The sequence below is a fragment of the Anolis sagrei genome, chromosome 2 (genome assembly GCF_037176765.1).
Source record: "Anolis sagrei isolate rAnoSag1 chromosome 2, rAnoSag1.mat, whole genome shotgun sequence".
NCBI lineage: Eukaryota > Metazoa > Chordata > Lepidosauria > Squamata > Dactyloidae > Anolis > Anolis sagrei.
The window spans coordinates 73,259,305-73,280,594 of NC_090022.1; the positions used below are offsets into that span (position 1 = coordinate 73,259,305).

The 21,290-nt window shown below is 41.8% G+C and overlaps 1 protein-coding gene across 2 annotated transcripts in view; it reads right to left on the reverse strand.

The window, feature by feature from the left end:
- Positions 1-4,598: 4,598 nt before the first annotated feature.
- Positions 4,599-21,290, reverse strand: part of BSN (bassoon presynaptic cytomatrix protein) — a 253,500-nt gene continuing 236,808 nt past the window's right edge. The window contains exons 6-12 of one of the 2 annotated variants that reach the window (XM_060765755.2): positions 17,155-19,321; positions 15,929-16,794; positions 14,412-14,508; positions 13,408-13,548; positions 11,518-11,572; positions 11,104-11,204; positions 4,599-9,531 (exon numbers count right to left, since the gene is read on the reverse strand). In XM_060765755.2, the coding sequence (XP_060621738.2) occupies positions 11,532-11,572; positions 13,408-13,548; positions 14,412-14,508; positions 15,929-16,794; positions 17,155-19,321 (3,312 nt within the window). In that variant the 3' untranslated portion in view covers positions 4,599-9,531; positions 11,104-11,204; positions 11,518-11,531. Of the gene's footprint in view, positions 9,532-11,103; positions 11,208-11,517; positions 11,573-13,407; positions 13,549-14,411; positions 14,509-15,928; positions 16,795-17,154; positions 19,322-21,290 lie in introns of both variants that reach the window. The other variant, XM_060765756.2, reaches the window with a different exon arrangement.

The following is a 21,290-nucleotide window of genomic DNA, read 5'->3' on the forward strand; positions in this document are numbered from 1 at the left end:
CATGTGCACCTTTGTCTTGTTGCAGTTTGTTTGCCCTCATTCAATCCATTACTGATAACAGACATTGGTTTAGGACCACAATAGTTTCTTTGGCTTTGGCTATCAAGTAAAGATGAGGATAATCTGCATGGGTACATATACACTATAGTAGCAAATATTTTTCAATAAAAGTCTGAGGGTGCATCTACCCTGTAGAAGCAATGCAATTTGACACCACTTTAACTGCCATGGCTCAATAGTATGGAATCATGACAGTTGTGGGTTTACAAGGTCGTTAGCCTTCTCTGCTAAAGAGTGCTATTGTTCCGCCAAACAACAACTCCCAAGTTCCCATAGTATAGAGCAGTTAAAGAGGTGTCCAATTGCATTACTTCTACAGCATATATGCACCATTAGACATTTATTGAAAAATATTTGCTTCAGCAGGCCTTGGGTTTCAGGTGGTTTTAATTGGCTGGTGTTGGATATATTTTTGGCCTTCCTGTATACCTTCAGGTCTTATGGTGATCATAAAGTTAACCTATCATGGGATTTTCTTGACAAGATTTGTTCATTGGGGGTTTGCTTTTGCCTTCCTTGGAGACGGAAACAGTTTGCAAAAGGCCATCCATTGTATTCCAACATCTAAATAATTACATACCACTGTCTCTCTTCTGTTATTTTAAAATGCTTTGAAAAAACTTTTGCTGTTTAATTTGTACTTTATAATTTTAGGCAGCTTTGTGTCACCATGGATACAAAAATGGAGTAAAAATAATCAATCTTCCTCCAAGATATTGGCCTCTACAGAAGAGATGGGTGAGGTGAGAAATCAGATGGAGTATTTTGGGTAGTAGCTTTCTCCGTGTGCATGTCTGAGCTGTGAAAAAGGATAAAAGTGAACCAATTTATTATAATATGTATATGTGCAATAAAAATGTTTTAGTCTTATATAGGCTTTTTCTTTCCTACTAGTCTCACAAACTAAATATCACAATTTCTTCTTTTGTTGTGTGCTGCCATTCTGACTTCTAGCAACTCTAAACTGGATTTTCTTGGTAAAAATTTATTTAGAAAAGGTCTGGCCTTGCCTTTCTCCGAAGCTGAGAGTGTGTGACTTGCTCTAGATCACCCAGTAAGCTCCCATGGCTGAGCAGGGATTCCAGCCCTGGTCCCCTACTGTCCTAGACCAAAATTCAAATCATTATACCAAAAAAACCTATCTTCTTACTTTTAAAAGATAAATTCTATATTTTAAAATGAACTGCACTTAGGTTTTGCATTGTTTGGGTGTGTGCTGAACTGATAGGAGTCTGAGCCCATTAGTCGTACAGAGGTTTTTCCTCCATTTCCCCCTTCAATTTTAATCAAGTAATTTAGGTGAGCAATTTATTTTTTCCGTAGTCATATTCAGCTTGGTGAGATTGTTACTCTGCTTTGAATTGAAAATGTATTTTCCATTCTTCTGAGTTGTGATGCAAATGAGATCAGGAACACTTTTAAAATCAGTGCCTTTAGTTATGAGGGTTTTTGATCTCGTTCTCCAGCCTTCAGTGTGACAACGGGGCTGCTTTAATATTCAGCCACATTTGAATTTTTCCATCTAGTGGAATAAAAAACTCAGATGGCCAGGAGGCAGCTGTCCAGTGTGAGATTGAAGCCTCAGCCTTCAGGAATAATAAAAATGAACACCTGCACACATAGCTCATGCCACTTTGACCTCGGCACCTTATTTACAAATTTAGTAGTTCACCTCTGGAGAGAGTGGCGAGCCAGTTGTTCAAACTTCTTCCCCTTGATGTCTATTGCATATGAAAGACAGTTCTAAATCACCCACCCTTAGGCTTGTATTTCATCAGTGACGAGGCCGTAGCTTGCTCGTCACGCTACCATGTTGGCAGTTGTACTAGTTTGAACTCCTCAGTTACTTTTGCATTCATCCTCCCCCCCCCCCCCGCCCCTTCCTAACTCAAGCCAGACATTTTAGATACCAAGTCATTTTTCTGGATAGTGTTTCATGGACACAGATTGTTTCCACAGTACACTTATGATGGTTAAAGGAGCATTGCACCCTTTAGCAGCCTCCAAAGTGAACACAATGAAGGGGTATTCTAGCTGCTCCATGGCCCATTAGCATCAACCTAGACAGTGAGAAGTATTCAAAGAAACACAAACCTTGTTGTTGGATATACTCAAGCTCGTAAAGAATGTGAGTAATAGCAGTCTGTGGCTTCATTTCATTTTTACTCTTGCTATGTGTCAAAGCTTAGGAATGTTATCTTTCAGATTACAACTCCCAGGAGCCCTTAGCTAACATGACTACTGCCATTCTGGGAGATGTAGTCTGAAAAGTAATGTTCACAAGCTCTCCTGTGCGTACTGTACTTGGTGGAGCCGCTCAGGACCCAAAGCGATTTCTCTTTAAAGTTGACATATGCCATTTTCAGGGAACGGTGGAATAGACCAGATGCTTGGCAAACAAAGGGTGCCTGACGCTGTTCCCTGCTAGCACTGGCTGCGTGGGACTGAAGTGTTCCTGTGCCAGTTCTGAATGGGGAATAGCACATGCCGTGTGACTCCCACAGGAAAGCTGTGCATCTCCCGGCCTGCAGGCAGCTCATTGGCACTGTGAATGGATGGGGATCCTAGCAGGAAGCTGCTTCAGTAAGCAACAGGCGTCAACCCCCTGCCCAGCTCGCTAATGACTTAAGTCTCTGTGGGAACTATTTCCCCACTGAGATGGGCAATGGTATTTCAGCCATCAGAAGATTCCCCCTGACAAAGCTGGGTGGGAAACTGACCTCATGACAGTGTGCTTGGAGGGTAATGATAAGTGAAACTCTGGCTGATTGGCATTGCCAGTGTGTTCCTAATCAGCTGAACAGCAACATGAAACACTGGGTAGCAGATGGCTGTGTGAGCGCAGAGTGGGAGCTGCATCCTCACAGGGTGGGTGGGTGAGAAAGACCTCGGCAGGGTAACACAAGCGGTGGGTGGAGGAAGGATGGAGGATAAGCAGTAAAAAATGAGAGAAGTCATTTAGTTGAGAAGCACAAAGTCTTCAGCAAGTCTCATTGCAGTTTCCTCTATTAGAAATCACAGCAAATCCCACCCTCTTCCTGAGGAATATGTGCTGAAGGTCCATGCTTCAAGCCTTGGGTCATATGAGTTGTGCTTGTGTGTAAAGATTGTGTGTCCTCTGTTTTCTGATGATCTGTTAGCAGTTTGGCGTCATGTATATTTGTGTGCCCAATATCAATATACTGAAAAATATGTAAGGGGACCAGTACAGAAAAGGAGCAAAAGATCATGCTGTTCAATCCTAGGCTAAAAATCATGGTTATGTTTACCATGGAGGCTGAGAGGTGGAGAGGTAACATGATAGCCATGTTTAAATATGTGAAAGGCTGTCACACTGAGGAGAGGGCAAGCATGTTTTTCTGCTGCTGTAGAGACTAGGACACAGAACAATGGATTCAAATTGCATGAAAAGAGATTCCACCTAACATTAGGAAAAACCTCCTGTTTGGCAGTAAATTATACTGCCTGGGAGTGTGGTGAAGTCTCCTTCTCTGGAGTGTTTTGATTGTGCAGACTTGCATGGCAGGGGATTGGACTGGAGGATCCTTGGGGTTCCTTCCAACTCTTTGATTCTGTGACCTGGATTTCAATTTCCCTCACTTTCTGGTGGGGCTAGAGTGTCTGATTAACAGAACCATATATGCTCTAGGCAGGAAATGTGAGGGGCTTCGTGTCACAGCTTACTTCACCGCTTACACTGAAATAGTCGAATGTGCCTATCTCTGAAAATTTCTCTTACAAGGTGATGATGAGTTGTGTTTTCAAGTACAAAAAAGTACATACGTGAGGACAATCTGTAATTTTCTCAACCACATTTTGTTCTTTGTATAGTTATATAAAGCACTTGAATCAAATACAAAGTGGGGAGGAAATATTCAACCATATACTGTATATTATTTACGCTTGCTGGGTAAATATGTGAAACAGCCTTTTGTTAGAAGAATTGTAGCTTAGTGGCAGAGTAACTAATTCTGAGTAACTATAATCATAATCTTGTTTGGTGACATATCCAGACCTAGGTTATGCTGTACATAGAAAGGGCCTTTCTTTTTTTGTAATGTAAAATTGATTTATCCAGCTGAATATTGGTGGAAGCAGTTCCATAGGTGAAAGTGTTACAGATATACAGTAAGGCTCCTGAGACATATTTCAGTACACATTGCACTTCATGAAAGAAGGTGAAAGCTGTGTAAAGTGCTAGCATTACATAACTCAGCAAATATTTATGCTATGCTGGGACAATGTATGTTCTACTCGGATCACTACTTCCAAATTTTGCTCCAGATCTGGATTTATCATCTCTCTGTGTAGGTCTTGAAGTAAGATAGTAAGTGACTCCCCTGTTGGACTCTCAAAGCAATAGAGTCCTAGATGATTAGACCCAATTGTTAGCTCTAACTGGTACTCTAGTTAGAGCTAGTTCCATTAAGTTCTTTCGTTACAATTTGCTACACTGGGTCTAATATTGGCTTTAGGTGAGTGAGCACCTGTCCCCAACTTCTTATGTCCCCAGCAGGCAGGGATGAAGCCAGAGTAGCTTGTGAATCATATCAAGTCCTTTTATTCTGTTTTCCACAGAAATACTTTGTAGGGCAACTTGCCATACGGAATCACAATACATGAGGTGGTACACTGAAATTACTACAAGTTCTCACAGAGCACAGCAGGACACACACATCATTTACAATGTTTAGATAAAGGATTTAGGTCATTGCACTTACAACTGTAAACTTCTTTTGTTGGATGGATGGGTTGTTTTGTTTGATTGTTATACAGAACCTCTCCCACCTCCAAAACAATAATAATAATTAATAATTTAAAAAACAAAATAAAAAAGAGTGTAGGGAATTCAAGATACATGGAAGGCAGGAGAAGGGCATGGAAGGTATGTGCCATGTGACAGCCACAACAACTTTACAAGACTCTGCTATGCTTCGCAAGAAGAGGAACAGTCCAAAGGAGCCAGTCACAAACACCAGGCTTTGTTTGTTGATCTTTTCTTTTTTTTGTACACAAAAGCAAGAGTTGGCAGGTGTGCTGGTCATTAAGATGGAGCCCCACAAAAGGGACCTGTGAATTGATTGTTTTCTTTTTACTTTTTTGTTCTTCACATGAGATTTTTTTATTTTCTTTTTTACACACTGTACATATATTTACAATGGGAGGGATGGGGGTGCAGATGGAGGGAGATTGTAGCAGCCACTGTTGAGAAAACCTGTAGGGGACTCAAATTCAACCTAGAGCCCTGAAGAAGCACCCTCAGATTATGCACTTGTCATTGCTGGGGAGTCCTGATAAGGATGGGATGGAGCTGGGTGGCGAGAAAATGGCAGTTGCCACTGCCAAATGCCTCATTCAGCTCAAGATGGAAGCAAAGGCTTGTTCCAGGATGCAGCATGAGGGAGATGGGAGTCTCTCTGGCCCAGCTTGCCATCCTAACTGAAGCAATGCCTGCTGTGCAAACTTTTCACACTAGATGTAGTTCTATCAGAAGTATTTAACATCCTTTCCCATCTTCTTTCTCTTCTTTTGGAAACAATTTCCATTATGCCTTTTTGAAAGATTAATGCACTCAGCTGCTGCCCTGAAGGCCACAAGCCTTGTGTAAACTAAGACTATGCAACCTAAGTATTGATGGTAATACTGAGTCTTTAACTGGGACCAGCATTAACATGCAATTAATTTATCCATAAAGTATGCAAGTAGTGTTTCTAAGATGAGGTGTTCTGGCCTTTCTTATTGCTCTCAGACTTTCTATTCCAAGGTTTTGATAATGCTTTTAAGAGCATTATCAATTATGAGGGACAACTTGTGTCACCCTTGCTTTTCTCTCTTCCCTGAATGTTCAAGGTTATAATCAACTACTTTATGAAATGCTGGCGAAAACCAATAGGTTGGCTACTCCAGAAAAAGCGTCTATTCTACATACACACAAAAGCAAGAACTCCCACTTTGTAACCCTACCTCTTCACGAAGGTATTAGCTTAAGGCTTAGAGGTATTCAGACTTTATGGTCACTCGAACTACCAGAACAGCAGGGGCAGAAAGTGCTAAAGGTTATGTAGGCATCTGCCTCTTTACTGAGGAGCAGAATTCTGTTTTTGTGAGCCACTGAATAGTCACCAGCACACCTTCATGCTTACAATTTTGCACATGCAACCAAAGGCTAGGTACACAGTTTCTGAAGCCCACTTAGTTCATGGGATTCAGCCCGCCCTGGTTGCCCTTCTCAAGTTCACATAAAGTGGAGATGACTGTGCCTCTTCCTCAGGCAGATGCGAATGCACATGTGCCTGACATGAAAAGGTACCTGCTTTTTCTAAGGCTTGGCTTACACCTCCTGGTGGACACAAATCTGAGTAATCAAGAGTGTAGGTAATTGCTGTCAATCATTGCTGTCCAAACACATTGTAAAGTATGATTTTGCCCTGAGCCGTTGATGACCGTGGAAGGCTGTTGTCTCTCTTAAGAGTTTCAAGGTAGTGCTTTTTGGTGATGTGCTGCATCACTCTGTGTGCTAATTATTCAATTTACTCTTTCATAACACTAAGGCTTATTAAAACAATGTAGATTCAGATAAATAACTGTGGAAAGTTCATGTGATTCCACCAGCTGCCAAAGGGCCACGTCAGATTTATTATATTTTTAGTGTACATCCAATGCCTTTTAAACACAAAATCTGAGGGTATGCAACACAGCTGCAAGCTTGTGTCAGTATCATACAGGAGCACTAGCTTGAAGATATGATTAACTACTGATCCATACTCAGTGTGCTATTGGTGCTCAGGTTTGCTTCTATGTGATGATGTGTGAAATTGGCCTTCTACAGACTGACCAGCCAGCTTCTCTTTGACACGTTGACCTTGATTTCAGTCTCTGCAGGAGCAGAAGTGCCTTGAGAATCTTTAATATTTACCAGTATGGACTATGAAAAATATTCTCCCTTGTACATTATAGCCTCTCTTGATGAGCCCATGCCATTATGAAGTGGACAGCAGCAGTCAGGACATGGAATGTCCTTGTCAAGTGCATCAATCATAAGAGAGGAAAGCCTTATGCTTTCAAGAGATATTAGGATCTTAAACTTTCTTCCTCACCTTTCTCTGACTTAAAAAGTTACACTGATTTTTCCCAGTTTTGGAGAAGTCCTTCTGTCTGTGTAGGAAAAGTTGTTATGCCATTATTGCACCAACAGTACGGGCACGCTGGAAATAATTGTTCCATATTTTAAAATCTGCCTCACCTTAACTTACACCTTTCATTAGTTCTTAATCTCCAAGTTTCAGAACCTGTGGTTTGGGGGCTCTTTATTCATTAATGATGCTTTAATGAAAACAGCTATCATCACTGCATCCTCAGGTTCTGAACCTAGGAAAGCAAATTTGGTTGTATATCTGCACTTCCTTATAGAAGAGCTGTTTTAGACATGCTTACACAATTTGATAGTAACTTCCATGCTTGTAGCACCTTCCCTAGCTTGGAGTTCTCACATCTAGAGAAGAGTTTGATCAATTTCTTGGACAGGATGAATGGGCTTAAGGTCTAAACAATGCCTAGGATCCCCTAGAAGTGTACACTAATGGCTACTGCAGGGACAGATGCAGCAAAGGTAGGAGAGTTAATGTAGTTCAGAGGAGAACATCTGGTGTTACATTCGGCAGGATAATTACACATAATGGTGTCACTGATAGGTCTTCAATAACAAGTGCATAAATCTGCTAATGGCATTCAATAGAGAAGATGAACCAACTGGAGAGAAAAAAAATTAACCTCAAGCAAAAAACGGCAAGCACTCTAAGTAGATGAAACCGTGCAGAGAAGTAGCAAGCCATGCTCTACGACAGACGGAGACAGTCACCGGCTCTATGGCTACCCTTTGGCAAAAGTGTCCCTCAAACGGGTCAAGCATGCCACTAATTGAAAACTTCATACACACAGGTGTTTGATATAAAGATATCTATCCAGATTCTTGATAGCACATTTGCAATTAAATCCTTATACATAACATTGAACTTATTAAATATTAACAGTTGTTCTTTAAAATTTTTTGTTATTTCATTGCATAGAACATTAGACATGAGAATCATTTTGCTGTTACCCATGGTGAATGGAAGCTCCTATGGGTCACACCAATGAATTGTTGTTCTTGAGCATGCTCAGCGTGGACAAGAGACGGGCAGGAAACAGACAGCACAGACAAATGGGAACCAGAGCATCTGTACACGTGCAGAATTCTTTACAGCAAAAGAAAGGAGCTGTTTCACAGGGTTTTCTTTTGGCTCTCGCACAGGTTACAGTGCTAAGAGCTCTGTACTAGCAGGTTCGACAATAATCTGCTCCAAGTAGCTCCTCCATCAATTTGAGCATGCCCACCAGTAATGGCTTAAGAAGGACTTGAATTGCACAGTAGTAGGAAGGAGGAATGGCAGAGGCAAGCTCTCCTGATCTCATCAATACTAGATTGTGCTCTTGATAGCCTTCTGCACTCTATTGCTTCTACCGACAACAGCCCATATGCTAATTCAGTACAAAGCAAAGAGGAAAGCAGTATGTTGGATACAAAGTAAAAAAAAACAAAACAAAACAAAAAAGGAACCTCTCACACACAAAAATCCAGACCCTCAATTCTTGGGTGTCGATGAGGTATACACGTAAATAAAAGTGGAATGATTAAGGCTGTTTTTTAAATAAAAATGATCCCCAGGCATACATAAAACAATGCTCAACACTAACAATGGAAAGCACTGCCACTTGAATGCTTTAGAATGGCTTCAGGATGGCTTTGGGTGGCTGATAGACATGCCTGGCCAGCATTTGCTTCAGTCAATAGTCAGCCAGTTCGCACTGCCTTTCAGAGTCCTATGGCCTCTTATCTCAGTAGTGAAACAGTGTTAGGTCCTAGTCGGAGTTCTCTTCGTCCCATGCTTTCCACTGGCAGGGATGATGAGAGGGAACAAACACTGTGCAGGTGGAGGGATTTACGGGGCAAACTGGAATGTGAAGGAAAATGGAGCATCTAGCTCCCAGCCCTCAGCTCAAGCATATCTTGGAAAGTGAGAAAAACCTATGAAGATTCTAGAGTTAAAATTCAGTAAGTGAAACTCTGTGTATAATCTCAAGAAAGGGCCATGGCTCCCAGCATTAGACCCTAGGCACAAATGGAACCACAGCCATGAATAGTCTCTGGAGGGCCAGACATCGCCTCTAGCATCAGGGTAGTGGCCAGCCTGCGTGACAAGTTGCAACAGGCCCATCCATGGTCTGTAAACACATCTCTTATGTACATCTTCTCAGGCTAAGATCCTGTCTTCACCTTTTGGGGCTCAGACAGTACGAACCAGAGGGCTGACACTGAGTGGCACTGGAAAGCCTCTTCTGATAGTTGACTCAGATGCCCTAAGGATCCACAGGCAGACATCTGTATATACATCTCCACTTTCAGCCGTCTACTGTTTTCCATGGTTTCAAAAGCTTCATAGGAATACAAAACAAAAATATAAGTCAATTATATTTACAGGATTCAACAAAAGGAAACAACATTTCTTGCCTTATCATGGTTTGGCACAAATTTCCTGATCCCCTTTGGGTGTTCACCAATAACATCTCATTTGTTCTGTATAGCTACAGTGTGCTATAAGATTAGAATAAAAAAAAAAACCCCAGGCATTTCCCTATATCTTTTGAACTACAAGTTCAAAAGATATAGGGAATCTTCCCATATCATTTGAACTACAAGTTCAGTTTCAATTGCATCTTATACATTGAAGCAGGAAGGGAAAGAAGCTACTCACTTACTTCAGCTGGGATAAGTTCATACTGCCCCCAAATCAGAAATCATGCAGTCTTTTCAGGGAGCTTTCTATAATTGATTAAACATCCCGGACGAAGCCGTGAAAGGAGACTGTGCTGTAAGTGGAAAAGGTCCAAGGACACTCATGGGCTGGAATCGGGACAGCAGGACAAGGCTGTTCTCTCAATTCTTGGCTTAAGGCTACAACCCTAATGGCTAAACACTTAAAACAGCCCTGTACTGCCAGTGTACTGGAACTGAAAGGCATACAGAGGCAGAGCATAACTACGTGCTGTGCGTTTTCCAGACCCTCCATGGGGAAAAATTATTCACCATATGGGCTCCTCACCTTTCTCAGTAAATGTATACCCAGTAATGGACAAAACAGCATCTTCTTTTCCTGTTCCTGTAAGAGCCCTCCCATTCTACAGAGAGGTGAAGTGTATAGAGTGGAATTGTTGCTTCTTTCTGCAGCCAATCGCAGTTTCTTCTCCCAGAACAACTATGGCCACAAAATTATTTTAAATGAATTCTAAGGGATGGTGGTCTCTCAGAAAAAATAAGAAGCCAGCTACACAAATATCTTTATATATTATGTCATCTGGTATCTTTGGAGGCTTTTAAACAGAGGCTGGATGGCCACCTGTTGGGGGTACTTTGCGATTTTCCTGCTTCTTGGCAGGGGATTGGACTGGATGGCCCACGAGGTCTCTTCGAACTCTATGATTCTATGATTTAAATTTGTCTCTTCCTGCTCTAGGGTTTGTGGCTTCTGGTACTTTTGTATGAGAAATATATCCACACTTATTTTCCTCTGTCTTCTGCTCTTACCTTTGGGAATGTCATTGTTCCTTTCCATCTCTCTCATTCTTTAAGAATTTCTCCTCTGCCAGCGATTACAACCCTAACTTATTCCACTGCACAAGCATTTCCTGTTTGTCAGTCTGTTGGCTATTTGCCCTCCATCATCAGTCTTACATCCAGCATTCCTCACCATTCACTATGCTACCTACAGTGAACAGGAGCTGCATTCAGAGGGCTGAAGAATTACTATCTCTGCTGTAGGCACCAGGAGCAGAATGAGAGGAAGCAGAGAGACAGAAATGGTAGAACAGGACATGAACTAAAACAGAACGAAGGGAACTCATAAAAAGCAGAGAGGAACATGTTATTGAAAGTAGATGATCTGATTCCATTTTTATTGTAGATCAAATGAAATGGATAAAAGAACAGAGTTAATTGTTGACACTCACTGTTATACCCAGAGTCTGGAGCAGCAGACTGAATTCCAATGGATGATTCTTCATAGGTTTTTCTAGTGCAATGATGAGATTTCCACTATTCTCTCAAACTCCTACTAGGGCAAGAGAGAGAGACATGAGAGGAAGAGATTTTTATTCATAAAGCAAATGGCACGTTTACTAAAAAAGAATGGAAATTATCAGTTAAACTGCAAATATGAAAGGGAAAGGGACAGAGAGTTGTAAGGGAGCAATTAGGTAACTTATGTCAAGATATTGGAACCATTAAAGGTTTCTCTGGGGAGCACCAGTAGAACCCAGGTATGAAATACAAAATGATTTCAGGGATCTTTCAATAGCCAAGGTAGATATATTCATTATTAGGTTATTGACTATTGGGAATATACATGGCTCAAAGCGACTTACCCAGTGGCATTTTCTCACCAAAATGATGTGAATTTCTTGCCAAAAGCTGACACAGCTATGGGTGTAAAGAAAAGAAAATGTATGTCTGAATTGCCATGTCAACACCACATCTAGCATACTTTCCATCTTATCTTTATATGATAGGGATTGAGGCCCCCATCCAGCCCATTAGCTTCCCTTTTTCTGTTACATCCATTCAGTGACTAGAGACAAGGATTTCTTCCTTACTATGCTCCAATGAGGCTCTCCAAAAGAAGCACAGGGAATATATGGGGAGAAGTGCTTGTCATGACAGGAACACTATAACCACCCTGAAAATAACCCTTTCCCCATGTGCAAAGTAGTGTGCATGCATCTGTATATGAGGGAATGTGTGTGTGTGTGTGAGAGAGAGATCTGTGTCTGGACATTCTACCAGCTATGGGATGTGGTATTGCCTAATGGCACAGAGCCACCAATGTGCCAGCCTGGAACTTATTGGGCTGTCACCCTGGAAAAAGCTTTCTACCTCTGTAACATACTGTCTGTCTCTCTTTCTGTCCCACCTTTCCACTTCTGGAAATTCCTCAAGGTGAATCAGTAGGAATTGCAGTCAATAAAAGTCTTAAATATTTGGTGAAATAAAAAAAAATCCTGCCTGCCTGTAAAGACATCCCTCTCTAGTTGTTATGTGTACTGACTTGTAAATGGCCTTGAGTCACCGATAAGGCCTAGAAAGGCGGTATACAAGTATAGTAAATAAATAAATAAATAAATAAATATTCATTCTAGTTGCATGTTCATCAGCAATGCAATACTGTACACAGAAGATTCTTCTATGTTGACTATAACTGGCAGGCCGAGTTCATGCAGGTAGAAGCCGTACTTCAGATATCCTCATCTCAAGTTATTCAGCATTACAGATATAACAAGGAAGCTTGTGGGCCAGAGGTGGGCTTCCCATGACCTGCATCTTGCTCACAGGGTGGAGGATTACTATTTAGGACTCTATCAGTACCTTCCATTAGGCCCAAACACAAATGAGGCAGATTTTGTTTAATATAACCTTAACATGGACAAGCAAAATATCCTGACTGCTGCATTTTAAAACAAAAAGATTTCTTGCTAACTGTAATTTTTGAACACTCTTTAAAGAGCAGCCTTATGAAGAATCTATTTTAGTAATATAATATGGAGGCAATTAAGAAATATAGTACCTGCCCCTATTTACTTTTCTGGAGTCTAGAATTAGGATTCCAAACTTTGTACCTGGTTCTTCTACGGGAGTGCAAAGCCATTTAGAACAACAGACTTGGGATTTTCACCCCGTATCAGTTTGTCCATTGATAATAACGTTTAGTTTCTGTTTCTATCTCTACATCCATGTAAGTTGTTCCTATTTTTACATGCTTTGTGGAAGCCAGCTTGTGATATAAGAGAGGCTATAGCATAGTGAATGCAAGTTTCTAACATCTCCATCTCCAGTGGCTGGGTTTACCTGAACACTTGCAGATCCATTGCTGTTCAGAGCATACAGTGCTAGGCTATGGAACTCAGTGCCTAACTAAGTATAAAGCAACTTCATTTGAGTTTTTTTTTTTAAAAAATGGATCCTCAGACAAAATATCATGTTCTGATTTGTGCCATTTACATTAGTGCCATGTTCTTCAGTGCTTTTACTATCTCATAAGTAAATCCACATTGTGACGGCATAGTCTTCATGCAATTGCTCTCCTTTGTGCTTGCTTGTAAATTTATTCCTCCCTCCTCACTTTCGTATGGATCTAAACTAAAATACAGTTTTTGCACTAGTTCAAGTATGTGAACTTGAAGATAAATCATTCTCAGAAATATATCCTTCAAGCTTTTGAGATAGTACGTGCAGGAAAAAATGGCCCAGAAACATCTTACCTTCAGTCAGTTTGCCTGCTTGTTCTGCTGCGCCTCCCGGCAGGATTTTGGAAAAGACACTTTCTCCTTCGGCTCCTGGCTGCCCAGCTGCTGCGCCTGCAGAGGTGGGTGCTCCAGCTGGTTTAGGACCCAATCTAATACCTGTTGAGGAATCAGATGATGATTTCAGTACATTGATTTCAGTGTATTTTGTCACCTTGGACAGGTGAAGGTGGTTACAGTTTGGGTCATTTTGCAGTTTTCCTTTTGACTTATTTCACATATATTGTTTTTCTCCTTTCTCTTTCCAATCACTTATAACAGAAAATACTGAATTAGGAACTTTAAAACTATAAAAAGATTACTTTGTCAATATGTGTGACATCTTGACAAGAATCAATATAGAGCCACAAAAATACAAAAAAGGCTTCACACTTCTCAGTAAAAATAAGCTAAATTATGACAAAATATTTTCCAATGAGACAGGAAGTGGAGACATTCATTTTTCACAGTTGTAAAAAAAGACTCATATATCCAACATACAATGTTAGGAGGTGGCTTTTAGGCATCATTATTTGCACCGTCTTTTCTGTGAACTGCTTAAGGCTAGCTTCCTAAGAACAGAATCAACACTTTCTGCCCTATCCTTTATGACCCATCATGGCTAGACTAGGAGCCCCCCGGTGGTGCAGTGTGGTAAACTGACAGGTCAATGGTTTGAACCTGGGGAGAGCGGGTTGAGCTCCCTCTTGTCAGCTCCAACTCCCCACGTGGGGACATGAGAGTAGCCTCCCACAAGGATGGTAAAACATCCAGGCATCCCCTGGGCAACGGCCAGTTCTCTCACACCAGAAGCTACTTGCAGTTTCTCAAAAATGGCTAGACTATTATTGTTCCCAAAGCATTTATCCTTTTGTGGATCTCTCTCAGAATATTTTTAGTTGGTCTGCACTGAATGGTTTTAGAGTTCACTTTTATGGCAACAACGGAAAAGGTCCCCATACAAAAGTAGAATGTTTACTAACCTCCTGTTGCTATTCCTTGTGGCTGCGTTTGGGGTGCTTTCCCCACCTGTGGCACTTTTGTGGTAGGCTTAGATGCATCCGTATGCTCTGCTTTAGGCTGCAATATTAAAAAGATTTTGATTTAAGAAATGCTGTCTTTCCTAAGGTTTGGGCAGCAGGTGCTTAGAGGGCAACAATGCATATTAGGAACAAATAACAGCAATATGAAATCCACATTCTGGGATGTTTTGCTGAGCTTTCTTCTCAGTGTAAGCTCACTTGGTAATCTGGGTCGGCTGGTATCCAAATGCACCCATCTTCAGATGCTGCACTCCCTTCCCTTTAGTAATTTACTTATGACCCCATTTAAAACTACATGTAAATGACACCTGTATGTTAAATTTAGATACAGACTAGCCCATCCTATAATTGTACATTGTTTCTAACAGGTATGTTGATATTCACTTCTTTCTTTCCTCAATGCAAGAATAATCACAAGAAATTCCCCTCTCCTCTGTGTGAATATTAGGGTTTCTGTGCTATTTTCACATAATAATTGTGCCCTGGGACTTCGCTGGGAATTTTGTACAGAAATACACAGGTTTCCCACGCAGAAAATGTGTTTGGGAAGGTTTTTTTTTTTAACAAATTATACATCTTCCTATACAAATGTGGGGTTTTTTTTAGGCATTTGTGTATCTATGAAAACTGCGTACAATTAGAGGACTGGAATAAATACGTGGATTCCTGCAACTGTAAGAACTTGCAAGTTTCTTGAATGCGCTTTCCGCATTAAAAAAAAAGATGCTTTGTGAAAGAATCTATGTGTTTTGCAAAAATATATGTTTTTGCCTCAAAATATGTTTCTAATTCAGGAAAATCATGTGCAATGTTGCACAAAGAAACATTCCTCATTAAAGTCCTGAATAGTACAGAATCGTGTGGCTAGTCTTTTATCCCCCTGGCAGGGCGTCTCCAATGCCAAGATGTACTTTTCTCAATGAAGACATGACTATTAATGAGTTTCTAGTTCCTGATCTTTCTTCACTTTCTTTCCTTTCCCACATTGTCTTCTTTGGCGCTCTCCAAATTGCCATCCCACTACCTTGATGAGAAACTAATCCACTTAGTTGTCTTTTTTATTTTGTTTTGTTGCGAATTCTCTTCTGGGAAGATAATATTTTGCACAGCATAACAATCTAGAATACAAAAACCTAGAGAGATAGGCAAAATACAGACTTCTCCCAACAAACTTATTCAGCAATGCCCTTGATGAGGAATACTGGGAGCTGCAATCCAACATCCATCTGCAGGCATGAACCGCATTCCTGATCTATACAAATACATAGCCAGTAAACAAATATTTCTTTTATTTCAAAATATTTAAATAGATGCTATCTTTTCCTAACACCTCTATGGCAGAATAGGATACTGATTTTTTTGAATGCATCACCTTAGCCCAGAACCAGAAAATGTCATCCCAGTTATGGTGGACCTACTGCATAACTGGTATTAAACAAAGAGAAACTGGGACTTACTGGTCCTGTTTGGTGAGTGCCAGGTTGTGCTTGGAGGGTTGACTGTGGTTTGCCTCCTGGCTGAGGCTGGCCAGGCTGTTGTTGGGCTGGCCTTGAGGAAGGTTGGGTTTGAGTCCCTGGCTGCTGCTGCTGCTGCTGCTGCTGTGGTGGTTGCTGCGGCTGCTGCTGCTGCTGAATCCTAGCTTGCTGGGATTGCTGCTGAGAAGACGGCTGTGAAGGACCTGTCTGATGTTGCTGCTGCTGTTGAGGCTGTCTGCTTGTTTGCTGCTGCTGCCTTGTTGATGGCGGCTGCTGCTGCTGCTGCCCAATTTGTTGCTGTCTTGGTTGCTGCTGCTGCTGTTGATGGGAAAGAGACTCTGATTTTGGCTGGTGAGATGGTGGTGGCCCATGCTGCCTCTGCGACTTTTGGGACTCTGGGGTATGATGGTAGCCGGATGGTTGCCGGGTTTGCTGGGAGTACTCTGAGGAACTGGAAGGATAACCTGGCTGTGCTCTCATGTCCGCCTGCTGAGCTTTCTTCTGGGAAGAGGGCTGCCCATGTCCACGTGACTCATGACGGCCTGGATCTCTGGGATGTTGCCTGGATGACCTTCTGGGCAGATCATCACTGGAGTGGCGGGAGGATGAATGCCTCCCATAGTCTCCATGATGCCTATGTTCTTTGGAAGAGGAGTGACGTGGGTGGGAGTAGTCATCATGATGCCACATGTCTTCATCTGGAGGCTCATCGTAGTCGTGATAGGTGTGTTTAACTGGGCCTCTCTTCTGGGAGGAGGAGGAGTGGCCACCATAATGCCTCATCCTCTCCGAGCGAGGTTCCCTTGGCTTATCAAACCAGTCTGTCTCCTCCTGGCCCAAGTGATAGGCTTCAGAAACCAAAAAACAGATCACAGTAAATCTCTTGATCCAAAGATGGGGGTGGAACCCAGGCTGAAGCCATGCAATGAAATAACAGAATGCAGGGAGCTTACCACATGCACATAGGGTATGTCACAGGAGCCACTCAGCAAATACAAAGACAGTTATCTTAGCACATATTTACACTGAGCAAGCATCCAGCACCAGTAGGACAGGCAGAGTGCAACAAGCCAACACAGAGCCACCAAAACAGAAATAAAAATAGGGGGAAAAGGCACATGGCAAGCAAACTCAGGCTGTGGCATTGTCTTTGCAAATATGACCCACTTCAGCATGCTCTGGTGTAAGTCACCACAGGTAACCATTACCTTCACTGTCAGAAACAACACAATGTGAATCATCCATTAGGTAACCTTCTTCATGCTTGTAAGAGTGGGTTCTTGGCACATCTTTGATATGTTCTTGTACATCAGGCAATGAGTGACTAGAGCAAAACTGGGAGCAGCTGTCTCCAGCAGACTGAGGGAGAGGCCCCCCTGAGGACCGTGACACACCCATGGATTTCCCCAAAGGACTAATAGGACTCTCTTCTTCTGAAGTTTGTGTGCGAATTGGTGGTCGCCCGCGACTCTGACTCATACTAAGGGATGAGGGCTTGGAGCTTCCTTTCTGAGGCCTTTCCATGCTCTCCCTCTCATAGGACCTACTCCTGATCTCACGACTTGACATTTTGTCTGACACATAGCCAGAAGATCTGGATCGGCCACCACTGTATGCTCTATCATCTTCTTCCATCATATCCCTGCTGGACACACTGTAATATTTCTGCTGTTCATAAACATTCTTCTTGAGGCCATAAGTAATGTCATCTTGCAGTTTCTTTGCTCTGGATGCCACATTGCTGCTAGTGACAGATGTGGTCACTGCATAGGAGGCCAAGTCTGATTCTACATCTTTGGCTTCCTCTATAGGGGAAAACTTGGAGATCTTTTGTTCCATACCTTGTTTCCGATGCTTGCTGCGTTTCGAAGAGATGACAGCTGGAGCCAGATTTTTTGAAGAGTGCTTCTGTATTCCCATACTGGACCCATGCTTATCCTGACGAGAGGGATGCCTGTAATCGCTGTCCCCATAGTAATATGAGCCAGAACTACCTGACATCCTCCCATTGTTCTCTGTGCCCCTGTGGTAGCTTTTCCCCCGGTGATCAGAGCTTAGATGGTCATACATGTCCTCCTCAGACTCTTCCTCTCCTTTCGAGTAACAGCAAGGCCTGCTGGAAATATCTGCATCTGTTAGTTCACTCTTTTCTTTGATGTGTCGTCCATTGCTGCTCTGTGACTGCAAATCTCCTTTCTGGCTTTCTCCTGCAGTGCTTTCTTTGGTCAGTTCACTGATATCATCAATCATTACATAGTTTCGAGGAATGTTCTGCTCTAGGTTTGTGTAGAGAGAATCAGAGGAATAGCTGGTGGAGGGACTCTGTGCTGCACCACTCCTGTCTGCTGCCCTTACTTCTGGAGCCTTGTATTGGTCATAGCTGCTGGTCACTGTTGTGGAGCTATATGTCACTTCTGGAGTTGCAGCAGAGATGACCACAGTGGGATTGCTGATGACTTCGTAATTGGTAGGGATCTTTTGTTCTAGGTCAGCTAATGATGTCTGCCGTGGTTTCTGGGAGGTTGTGTGGGTGTCTGTGTGGGTCTGGTAAAGACTGCTCTGTGCAGGCTGCATAGGGGTTTGACTGGGATATGTGGTTGGAGATTGATAAGGTGGCCTAAAAGCTTGGTGGCTCTGCAAGCCTAATTCAGACTGATACCCGGTGCTTGGAGTGAAGCTGTGTGTCTGGTAAGTAGTTTGAGAGGGGTAGGCAGGCATCTGGCTTGCTTGGAAGCCATTTTGAGCAGGGCCAGTGCTTGCAGGGGGGTAGTGTGGAGGCTGAAATCTTGTTTGCTGGAACGTGGCTGCACTTGGTGGGGCAGCATGACCTGAGGAGTACTGATAAGGGGTGTAGGAGGAAGCCGATGTATACTGTGAACTGGAGAATTCTGCATATTGGTTAGAAGGGGCAGTGCTGGGCCTCGTCAGGAGACTAGTGCTCTCATAGCCAGATAGGCGAAGATTGTTGAGCTCACTGTCAGACATGTAGTCCCTGTTCTCTCCAAGGCATCTCAGGTAGGGATAGTCACGGACGTTACGATCCTTCAGCAAAGACTCCTTTCTGTGATGGATCCCCAGTTCCAGGTACTTGAGCTTGGCATCGATCTCCTTCTCTTCCTCATCCAGCTCAGCTTGCTTTTTCCGCAGTTTAGTGGACTCGTGCTCAACCAGCTTCAAGTCACGATCAAGTTCCTTGAGGAGGCTGGCTTTGGTTACTTGAACAGGCTGCCCCCCTAATCCCTTCTGCAGCAGGCCAGGCATGTACATCTGTGAGTGAGCTTGGCTGGCCAGAGGGAGATGACCTTCTTCTGGTGGGGGACTGGGCAGCGTCCGCTTTACTTTCCGCATGAGAGTGTTAGACTGCAGGGTTGAAATCTAGAAGGTAAGGAAAAACCATCATTACATTTAAAAGAACTCACTGACATCTACATTTCAACAGTGGTCTGTATTGATTCTAAAACTGGTATATTACATAAAAGTGATTGGGCTGGTTACGACATTTAAAGCCCTAAACAGCTCAGGTCCAGGCTATTTGATTAATCGCATCTCCTCTGATAGACCAACTCGGACATTGCGGTGATCGGAGGAGGCCCTGCTCTTGGTCTTACCCATCTCAAGCATGGCTGGTGGGAATGAGAAAAAAGCCCTTCTCTGTAATAGCCCCCCACCTCTGGAACTCCCTCCCTAAGGAAATAAAGATGGCCCCCTCCCTCCTCACTTTCAAAAAACAACTGAAAACATATTTTTACTTATTGGCTTATGAAGAGGAGGAGGATTAGGTAATAATACTCTTACTATACTTAATATCTGTCATCCATATCCAGGCACTGTTTACCTTAGTTCACATCTTTGGCAATAATCAACGTATACACTCCCGAGCAAATTGAGGCTTCTTTGATTCTTTGTTCTGTATTGATATAATTTATTGAGTAGATTATGTTTTATCTTAATTTTCTCACAGGATGATAAAACATCCAGGCATCCTCTGGGCAACGTCTTTGCAGACGGCCAATTCCCTCACACCAGAAGCAATTTACAGTTTCTCAAGTTGCTCCTGACATGAAAAAAAGTCTTAATTTTAGATGTTAAGTTATAATTTGTTTTTATATGTTGTGTTATTATTTTTGCCATTATGTATGTATTGGTTGTTGTCTTCAGGCAACGTATTATTATTATTATTATTATTATTATTATTATTAAATATCTGATAAAGCATACTGGGGCTTCAAAAGTATTTGAACCATGAATTCCAAGGTCCTGAAACTATGTCATTCTCTCCAAATGGTACTATATTTTCTTTGTCTGTCTTATGAGAAAAACGTGTTAAGCAAATTAGAAGAACATAGAGATTATAAAATTAAGCAAAGACCTGGATGAGGGTGTCCAATTTATAAAGCTGACTAGTGGTTTTACTGAAAATAAAATGCCTGACTAAAATACGCTGTCTAAAGGACTCCTGATTGGGGAGAGGGATGCTTCCTGATTTTAGAATTGCTAGGCCAAATAATGATGCTGCTGCCAAATTTCAACTATATAAATAACCACAGATACTGACACTGAGAAAATGATGTCTCAAAAAAGCAAGAATCTGCTTGAATATTTTCTCCTAATGAATCAGAAAAAAATTAACCCCGTCTGGTTTAGAGATTTGAATAAATCTAAATATGAATCTTCTGTTATGCATTTTTGGAGCTAAAAGGGGGAGAGATGGTGGAAAGGGGGGGGGAATCTAGCAACTCCACTGGGAGTTCATTTCACACACATTTTTATGAGATAAAATGAATAACTTTAAAAAGTACTTTGAGATTTTTTGCTCCCCCTTTCCCTTCTCCTTTTTTATGCTGAAAAAGACTGATATGGCTAGCTCTTTGATAGTCTATGAAAGATATCTGTTGCTGGAAGGCAGTTTTTCCCCTGAAAATTTAAAAGCCATACAGATATAAAAGACATTTTTATTCAATTCGGTATTTTAATTCTTTTGTATTAATAATTTTATATTGATTAATGTAACATTGCCCAATTTGTAATGTCCACTGTACATTCATTAGAGCAGGGGTCCACAAACTTTTTAAACAGAGGACCAGGTCACAGTCTCTCAAACTGTTGGAGGGCCGGATTATAATTTGAAAAAAACATGAATGAATTCCTATGCACACTGCACATATTTTATTTGTTGTGCAAAAATACTTTAAAATAATACAATAATTAAAACGAAGAACAATTTTAATAAATATAAGCTTATTAGTATTTCAATGGGAAGTGTGGGCCTGCTTTTGGCTGATGAGATAGGATTGTTGTTGTTGTTTTGTGCTTTCAAGTAATTTCAGACTTAGGTTGACCCTGG